Consider the following 10,086-nt stretch of genomic DNA (forward strand, 5'->3'; position numbering starts at 1 on the left):
TTGGTTTTCCATTTCCAAAATGACAATACCATTACACTTCCAAATACACTAAGAAAAGAACAATATCTCGTCCTTAAAAACAAACCCTTAGACAAAGTTGACCCCCCTCAATTCCCAAGTGATGAAGATCCACAATGAGCACAGGATTAGGACTTATTCCACAACTCATAGTCTTACCAACAAATTAGCTAAATGCGGCAGAAGCAGCCTCAGTCTAACTCACCCATTTCTACTTGAGAATTGCAAAAGCCATTTATAGCTCTCTGTTTTTTTCCAGCCACATCAATTCTGGAGCTCTACAGGGTTGAGGTTACAGAAGAAGGTATAATGAATTTACATCCCAAGGGTTTAGAACTTGGAACCAACTTACAAATGGCAATAAAAAAAAGCCCCCCAAAGATGGAAACAGTTTAGGAAAGCAAAGCAAAAGGGTGCTTATTAAGTAGATGTGGCTCGCCCTTTTACAATGTCCAAGCTCAGCTCACTGGGATCAGTGGCTTGCAACTCAAATGAAATGCCGTCCAGTTCTCTCTTGAATCTATCCTTGGAACTAGCATAAACCATTTTATGCCTCACCTTTGATGAATCCGGTGACCTGCATCCAAAACACACCCACATGTTGAATTTTTTGTTCTGAACTTTCACCAAAAAAAAAAAAGCGCAAAGTATACTAGGCAAAGTATAAAGGAATTAAGGCTGAAATTACCATGCAAATTAATTATAAGAGAAACCACATTTTCTAATAAGTGTGTTTTTGTGTGAAATTACCATGCAGTGAAGAAAATTTTGCTCCTTTGGCAATTTTCTGCAGTTATGAAATCAAAATCATAGACGGCATAACGACACTCATTGGCAGGCAAACTGGCAGTGAAATCGTCATAGCTTTCGGTAGGCTCCCCGAGCTTCTCCACCACCACCTGTTGTTGCTCAATCTTGAACACAATAAAACGATAGCTCCTCTTTGCTTTAAGCTGCAAGAACTTCAGCTTACAATCATCGTGCACAGCCATTCCTGATGCTGCGTTTGCCTTTATAAACACAAAATTTACAGAAAATTATTTGGTTATGACTAGAAATTCTGATATATTGGTGCAGCTACTATGTATTAGACTGCATTGTATTTGTATTTGCTATTGAACATAAACCAGCTTAATTAATCACGACAAGTTGATTGAAAAAAACTTAATTATGAAAAAATTTAATAAGTTTGAGCTGCAGAATTCTTTGAGAAAGATTTGACCTTTATCCCTTGGCTATATGTGATCTTTATCTGATAAATCCCTGACAATATTCTCTAATGATTGTGCCAAAAATCATGTATCATCTATGACCTTAAGGAGGATAAAAAAAACTATATTGGTTGGGCCTTGAGGAGGATAAGCAACTGTTTATGGCTTTCAACGGTATTGCAACAAATGAATAATGATTGCCCTTTTTGACTTTTGATGTATTAGTGATTGCTTTTATTTATTTGTTAACAAGCATCCAAATAACACAAGTTAAGATGTATTTAATATTTCATCTCATGATACTTTTATACATTTTTTTTATTAAAAAAAATTTTAATTTTATCTAAGTGTCAAGAAAAACATACAATTACATTGGATTTATGCATACAATGCAATGAATTAACAAATTTTTCTTTTCTTTTTTTTTTAAAATTTTCAAAAGGTGTGCATTGTAGCTTGTAATTGAATATTTATAATTATTTGTAGGCAGATCCTAAGACACAAAAGATAGGAATGTACTATTCAAACATACAGACGTATCCCTGAAAATTATTCATATGTTTACTCATTCATTTCTTTTTCTTTTTCTTTTTTCTTGGTCATCTAACATAAAAATAATCATGTTTTAGGCAAATTGGCTGGACTATATAAGTATTCCTTTGTTAGATAACAAATGTGACCTACTGGTATTGGTGTTCGAAGTAGAATCAAAAGATTTCTCTATGATCAGTTGATTCAAATTAAGGAAAAAAAAAAAAAACTACAGTATAATAATCATACTATTAGTTTATGAATTTATCTAACAGTGTCATCCATTACAAAAAAAGAAAAGAAAAAAAAGAAAGAAAAGATTAAGAGATAGAAAGAGATGGAAAGTACGTACCATTTTGCCACCAATGAGGAAAGGCCTTGTGAAATGTGACAAGGGGGAAAGAAAGAATGAAAAGGGTTGGGAAGGGAAAGAAAAGGAGGTATTTGAATGAAGAAAGAAAAAAAAAAAAAAAAAAAAAGATCCTTGTTCTTTGGGGGTATCAGCGGTGGAACTTTGATAGCGGAGGGAAAGGATATTTTTCTTTGGGGGTATCAGCGGTGGAACTTTGATAGCGGAGGGAAAGGATATTTTGGAGCACAATTTGTTTCTCATCCAATTATGTCCACAACTCACTTTCTAGTTTCTAGCCTTATGGGTTGTAAATTTTTTAAGGACGGCCTTTAATACCCAAAATCAAATACTGATTTTTATTTTTTTATAATGTTTGTCCATGAAAACTTAAGACATTACCATATATTTTTGAGGATTGGTGGGAGGGTTTCTAGTACAATTTAAAACTCCAAGTAAGCCATGCTTAAAATATTTGGTCGCAATGTTTTCATAAGTGATGATGCCGAAAAATCAATAGTAAATTACATGGTCCTCATGTGCTCGAACAACACCTGCACAATACAAAAAGAGAAGACCTAACAGAGAGCATCGGTATGGTGCTGGCCAAATATCCTCAGAAGGTTAAGTTAGAACTTCTTACCATTCTAGAGTGACAGAGCTGGGGTGAATTATACGTACCTTGTTTTGTAAAAGTTTTGGGGGTTTTTATAGTAGTAGAGGGTTGATCTCTCTTCCTTGGTTTAGAATTCCTTTCCTTATAAGAGTCTTTATGAGCGTTTTTTACAAAACTCCTTTCCCTGTAGGAGTCCTTTTGGATTAACATGGAACATGGGCCTCAAGATATTTCCTTATATATGCAAACGTGGAAACCAAGCTAGGCTATGCTAAGCTCGTCGGCTTCGCCTGCTCCCTTCAGCTTTATTGGCGTCAGCTACACATCCTCTTAGGTATTCTCGTCAGCTTCGAGGCGCACTTTGCCATAATCATACTATCGTCACTTGCCAATGGATGATGACGGATTCGTTTGGGTCGTTGCTTCATGCCTTTGTTTGGGTAGGTATTAATGTTATAATTTTATCCTTACCAATAAGAAAGGTTGAGACTTTTTGTTTTTTGTTATTTTCCCGGGGGGGTGGGGTGGGGTGGGAGGTGTGGGGGGCCGCTAGGAAATTAAGCCATTGGGATATACTTATGAAGAATGGTTGTGAGGCTTTAGTACAATTTAAAACACCAATTAAATCATGCTCAATATTTTGGCCGCCATTGTGGTTCATTGTTGTTGGTAGTTTTCATGACTCAACAACTTTTTTGATAAGTGACAATATAGCATAGTCACATGAATATGCCACAAGCAACCTAGGCAATTTTAAATTAGGAGGGTGGATGAGTTTTTAATATTTTTCAATGTAATCCAAGTTTCTTGGGCTCAGAAATAGAAATAGCTAACCCAAACCAATTCATGGTGGCTTTAAATGCGTTGTTGGATTTGTGCTATTTTGTCGAATTTAATAAAAAATTTGTGTTGAAATTCATTACGTTCACAATAATTTCACAACAAATTTGGAGTGGTAGACTATTACTAGTTATAATCTAGACCCACAACTAATATTATTTTTTTACCTACTAATAACAATATAACATCAATATTTTATTGTAAAATTATTATAGACATAATATTTACTTGTTAATATTTTAACTTTATTGTGGACGTAATATTATGTATAGTTTTAACATCATTGTTTAGCCTATCCAATGTCCCAATGGCCAATGCCATCCACACTCTTTTGGGGTTTGTGTTTAAGGTTTGATCCCTTAGCTAAAGCAAAAGGAAAAAATAAAAGGTTTGAACATAAATAAATAATTTAGTGTTAAAATATGTTCCAAGTGCAACGATTTTTAAAATCATTAGGTGAAAATTGATTCAATTGAAACTTAATCGCAATTGAAATGAGAAAAACACCAATAAATTGCAAAAAGTTATGTTAAATCTTAAAAAGCTTTTAATGGTTTTATTAATCATCAATGGCCCCTTTAATTTGTTGACCTTGGCTCCCAAGACAAGACAAACTGAAGAGCTTTTTTTACTGTGATGATCGCTACGTCTGCGTTGCCACGATGAACTCTCCCCGTCAACCCCAGCTGTCATATTTTTAAAGAGGTTTTGATTACTCCTTCGCAACTCCTTCAATTCTATCTAGCGGGACTCACATCTTCCAGTGCCAATCGAGTAACGTTCACTAGCTTCACTTCCAGTTCCACACAAGTGACGAGCCCCTAAACCATGTTGCTCATTTCCTCATTCTTTCAAGGTGAGTTTCAGTATCATTATTTGTACAGAAAAAAATTGGCTGAAATAGAACTAATTTATAGTGAATTACCATTTCCCAAATGCACTACCATTTCCATCAATAATTGGTATTTCCCGAAGGTTTCTATTCTCCTTTAATTTTATCATGCTTTCAATTTAATCAAATTGTATAACCGTAATAACGAACTGAGTTTTATTGGGTAACAAATGTTTGAGCTCTTTTCAACAACATAAATAAAATCTTTAAGTTCATCCCATTAAAAATTTCAAAAGTTTAAGCTTGGCTTAGCTTGATAGTTGATACATTAGTAAAGCCGAGTTCGAGCTCAACATCAAGTTCTTAAGCATGAGATCCAACACAATTATGTGTTTATTTGGAAATAACATATTTAAGATATCCTAGAAATAACTTATTTAGTTTTTCTTTATTGAAGGTGCTCAAAATAAAAACTAAAAGCTAAATAAAATAAATTGATTTTTTCCCTAAAAATACTATGAAAATAAGCTAAAAGATAAATAAAAATATATTGAATGTGGGACCTGCAAACAATAATATTATTAGTGCCAAAGCTAACAGCACATAGGACCTGTAAACAGTAATATTACGGTTAATAAAAAAAGCTAAACACACATATCTTGTTGGTTACAGTTTGCTCAACTAGAGAAGTCTCTAATGGTTGAATAAAAGATTTGAGATTCAATTTCTGCTTACACCAAAAACTAATTGGTGTCTTGATATGATGATAGAAAACTTCTTATATAAGTTTTTTTTTTTTTTTTTTTTGGGACCCACATGGGATCGATAAACAGTAGAAAAAAAAAAAAAAAAAAAAAGACTCATTGAAAATCACTAACCCAAATGCACACTACATTTTCAAGTATATATCAGGCTTATTATCAAGCACATTAATGAGCTTACGCTCGTCTTGTTTTTTTTATCAAGTCCTACTATTAACAAGTCTATTCAGTCTAATTTATTTTGCTTTAGCTCTACTCATTTATATATATATATATATATATATAAAACCAAAATTTCTGAAACTCTCACAATTTTCCATGTCAGTACAATATTTAAATAAAATTTTTGTTGTTTAGTCCAAACTTAAACAAGAAGTGAAACTCTATCTTTCTAACAAGTCCAACTTAAACTCAAACTCATCATTTTTTTAATCATTTAATTTATTTTTTTTAAGTCCAAACTTAACAATGAATGAAACTCTATCTCTCTAACAAGTCCAACTTAAACTCAAACTTATCATTATCATTTTTTAAAACAAAATTATTTTTATTTAGTCCAAACTAATATAAAACTGAAACATTTGAAACTCTCACAATTTTCCACGTCAGCATAATATACTCATCATTATCATTTTTTTAAACAAAAGTATTTTTATTTAGTCCAAACTTATATAAAACCGAAACCTCTGAAGTTCTCACAATTTTCCACGTCAGCATAATATTTAAATAAAATTATTTTTGTTTAATCCAAACTTAACAAAGAGTGAAATTCTATCTCTCTAATAAGTCTAACTTAAACTCAAACTCATCATTTTTTTTTTTTTTTTTGTCCAAACTTAACAAGGAATGAAACTTTATTTCTATAACAAGTCCAACTTAAACTCAAACTCATCATTATCATTTTTTTAAAACAAAATTATTTTTATTTAGTCCAAACTTAACAAAGAATGAAACTCTAACAAGTCTAACTTAAACTCAAAATCAAATGTTAATAATAAAATATATAAAAAAAAATTGAATAAATCCTATATTAAGATTATCCTAAACGTGGCTTTATTTGGATAAATATAAAAGTCATCAACTATTGATGAAGTTCAACTTCTTAGGATAATAGAAGAATTCTACTACAACTTCTTATACAACAACGTAGTAATTAAGATGCTTGGTAGGCATCATTATCATTTTTTTAAAACAAAATTATTTTTGTTTAGTCCAAACTTAACAAAGAGTGAAATTCTATCTCTCTAACAAGTCCAACTTAAACTCAAATTTTGCGAGGTTAATTATGAACAATATAAAAGCAATACAAACCCCAATATTTTTTTTAAAAGCCGAGTAGAGGTATAAGCTCTTCTTATGTTATTTTCTTCTCCTTTACTTTGTTAAAAAAAATAATTTATTTTATGGTTTTTCATGTATTTTTTAAAAAGTAGTTTTTGTACATGAACTACCAAATTCTCTTTAGCCGTTTTTTACAAGATAAAAAAGTTTTCAATAATTGAAATTATTCTTTTGAATGTAACCCATTTTTCTTTTATATTTCTCTATTATTTAGTCATATATATTTTGTTTTGTTTCAATAATTTCTAAGCAGTAAATAATCTAATTCTTTAATATTTTTTGGTCTTTCAAGCAATGGCTTCTTCATCAAATTGTAACACAAATTGAAGTCATACAATAGCAAATCATGCAATGATTTAGTTTCTTAATCAATTTAAGATTTTATAAAATTATTTAGTTTACCTCACAAATAGGTAGGTTCCCGTACATAGCACGGGTTAGCGACTAATTTATTAAATAAACAAAAATATAAGGTTTGAGCTTAGATTGTTTAAAAACAAACAAATGTGAAGTAGTTGAAACTCTCTCAAAAAAAAAAAACACGCATCTTATACAAGCTTCTTTTTGTGGGACCCACATGGGATCAATAAACAATAGACAAAAAAAAAAAAAAAAAAAAAGAGCAAAAAGCTTGCTGAAGATCACTAACCCAAATGCACACTACATTATCAAGTCTATATCAGGCATATTTTCAAGCACATTAATGAGCTTAAGCTCATCTTGTTTTTTTTTTCAAGTCCTACTGTTAACAAGTCTATTTAGGACCATCGCACACCCTTAGTACGATGGTCACTCCACAAGTATAAGTGCTTATGGGGTGTGGGGGGTAAGAGCCGGGGTTCAAGTCTCTAGGAGAGAGTTTCACACACATATATACTTAGATTAGGCTAGAGTAGAAATTCTACCTTATATTTAAAAAAAAAAAAAAAAAAAAGTCTATTTAGGAATAATTTATTTTGCTCATCTTGTTTTTTTTTTTTTTTTAATATATATATATTTAATCAAGTTCTACTGTTAATAAGTCTATTCAAGAATAATTTATTTTGCTTGAGCTTTACTCATTTATTAAATAAACAAAAATATAAGGTGACGGGACTGACGAATTCGTCTCCCATAGACGATCTCAACGATACAGACGAGATCATCCTCAGATGAGCTAAACAAATACCCACATCACTGATGAAGGCAACCAAGCCATTCAATGCGGCCAATTATATCTAAAGCGGTTACAGAGCCAGCTGTATGAACTGTTGGAGCACATTGAAGCCATATTACAAAGCATAAAACGTTACCAAGAGGGACATTAAGGCCACCATAACTACCCCAACGGCTAGAAGCTGCAAAAACATATATAAGGCCCCCATGATATCAACACGGGGTAAGAGAGATACTGAGATAATTTCAACTGTTATTCTACGATTCTGTTTTAACTTACAAAGGGTTCCTTTGTACTGACTTTGGCATCGGAGACATTGTGGCAGGCACTACACCGGTGACCATCTTTGAGGATACATTCACACAGACTAGGGATTGGTTCCATCTGCCCACTCTGACTGACAAACTCACGCTTCATCAGTTTGGCGCTGTTTGTGGGAACGGGACATTTTCATATTCATATTCGAAAACATAGTTTCCATCAACTTCTATATTCAGATGGAATCCAATCAAGATTCCGTAACCTTGGCTCAACAAATCCAAGCTCTTGCGGCCATCATTGAAGAGCTTACCAAACAAAATCAGGAAATGAAGCTACAGCTTTAACAGGTTCAACAAGAGGAGAATCAGGTCCAAGGACAACTCGGAGGGTGAGGGAGACAGCCATAGAAGAAGTAATCATTAAAGACCTACTACTCTGGACGAACAGAATTCGGATCTTCTTCAAGAGATGAGGAAAGAGATGGACGAGTTGAGGAATGCCATTGAGGAGAAAACGGATTGGAGCATGGATAGAATGGTAAGGGTCACAGATTTACCTTTCACTACAGCAGTCATCGAATGTCCAGTGTTGTCGAAATTTCGTCTGCCTCAACTTGAGCCTTTCAACGGGCTCAAGTACCCTCAGGATCACCTTAATACCTTCAAAACGACGCTAGGCCTTCAACAGCCCCCCGACGAGATACTGTGTCGTTCCTTCCCCACCACTCTCAAAGGAGCTGCAAGGGAATGGTTTACAAAGTTGTCAATATCGTCCATTGACAACTTCGAGCAGTTGAGCAACGCTTTCTTGCGTCACTTCATTGGGGGGCAGCGTCCTAAGAGGCCAGCGGACCACTTACTCACCATTAGGCAGGGAAAGAGGGAAACCTTGAGGTCGTACGTGGAACGCTTTACTCGGGAGACCCTGGAGGTAGAAGAAGCTGACGACAAGGTGCAGTTGACGACCTTTAAAGCAGGACTGAGATCCAAAGAGCTTGTGGCTTCACTCACGAAGAATCCTCCAAAGATGATGGCAAAGATGCTCCTGAAAGCATAGAAGTACATGAATGTTGAAGACGTATTAGCAGCCATAAGAGGGAGCGTCCAGATCGTCGGACCAGTGACGAGAATAGAAGAAAAGATGATAAAGGTCCTCAGACGGTAAAATTTACCCCTCTAGTTTTGCCTATAATTTTAACGCAGATTAAGGATGAGCACTACCTCAAATGGCCGAGACCATTACATTCATCCCCTAACGTCCGTGATAAGAATAAGTACTGCCGGTTTCATAAGGATCATGGCCACAATATAGAAGATTGTCGGGATCTAAAGGAGCAAATAGAGGAGTTGATATGGAAAGGGAAACTGTAGAAATATGTGAAGAAGGGGGAGTATAGTAAGTTTACAGACAACAATAAGAGCCAACATGAGTCCTCATCCAGGAGTAACGTTCGTCTGTTCCAGCCTCCACAGGATGTGATCGAGAAAATAAAGACGATTGCAGGAAGGCCCTTTACAGGAAGGTCATTCAAATCCCTTAAGAAAGCCTGCCAAAGACAGGTGAATAGCATCCATATGATACCTTCGTTTAAGCAAAGACGGACGGACCAGGATATGTCTTTCAACGAAGCAAATGTCAGGGGAGTGAAGCAGCCTCACAATAACCCTTTGGTCATGATGCTGAATATAGAGGGATTCAACACCAAAAGGATCCTCGTGGACAATGGTAACTTGGCAGACATCATCAACCTTCCTACTTTTCAGCAGTTGAAGCTAGATCCAATGAGACTGCACTCATTTGACTCCCCCCTCGTCAATTTCAGTGGAGATAGGGTATATCCTAAGGGCATAGTGACGTTGACAGTAACAGTGGGGACCTACCCGAGGCAGTTGACCCGTCAGCTAGACTTCTTGGTGGTAGACTGCCTCTCATCTTACAATGTAATTATTGGAAAGCCCACACTCAACAAATGGAAGGCAACCACGTCCACCTATTGCCTGAAGGTAAAGTTCCCGATGGATAACGGTGTCGACGAAGTAAAAGGAGATAAAGTCCTAGCCAGAGAGTGCTACCAGGCCGTCTTGGCTGCAAAGGAGAACCATACATGGATGATTGAAGAGAATGAAGAAGATAAAATGGAAGCCCTAGAAACAGTGGAACTAGCCGAAGG

The 10,086-nt window shown here is 34.8% G+C and overlaps 2 protein-coding genes across 2 annotated transcripts; one reads left to right on the top strand and one right to left on the bottom strand.

Annotated features, from left to right (window-relative positions):
• Positions 1-4: 4 nt before the first annotated feature.
• On the bottom strand, positions 5-2,253 carry LOC115971832 (actin-depolymerizing factor 7-like). The gene is made up of 3 exons (XM_031091900.1): positions 2,113-2,253; positions 769-1,028; positions 5-595 (listed from the first exon to the last, which is right to left on the bottom strand). Exons 1-3 carry the CDS (start codon positions 2,113-2,115, stop codon positions 439-441), a joined length of 420 nt encoding a protein of 139 aa, XP_030947760.1. The 5' UTR covers positions 2,116-2,253; the 3' UTR covers positions 5-438.
• Positions 2,254-8,384: 6,131 nt separating this feature from the next.
• LOC115970332 lies at positions 8,385-8,972 on the top strand. Its single transcript, XM_031089979.1, has one exon. It carries the CDS (start codon positions 8,385-8,387, stop codon positions 8,970-8,972), a length of 588 nt encoding a protein of 195 aa, XP_030945839.1.
• The last annotated feature ends 1,114 nt before the right edge of the window (positions 8,973-10,086 follow it).

The sequence above is a fragment of the Quercus lobata genome, chromosome 12 (genome assembly GCF_001633185.2).
Source record: "Quercus lobata isolate SW786 chromosome 12, ValleyOak3.0 Primary Assembly, whole genome shotgun sequence".
NCBI lineage: Eukaryota > Viridiplantae > Streptophyta > Magnoliopsida > Fagales > Fagaceae > Quercus > Quercus lobata.

Excerpts from the sequence above, each read along its gene's own strand:
- LOC115971832 (XM_031091900.1), bottom strand. Across the intron at positions 596-768 it reads AAAATTTTCTTCACTGCATG|GTCACCGGATTCATCAAAGG; the intron begins GTAATTTCACAC and ends TTTTGGATGCAG.
- LOC115970332 (XM_031089979.1), top strand. The coding sequence starts at position 8,385 with ATGAGGAAAGAGATGGACGAGTTGAGGAATGCCATTGAGGAGAAAACG.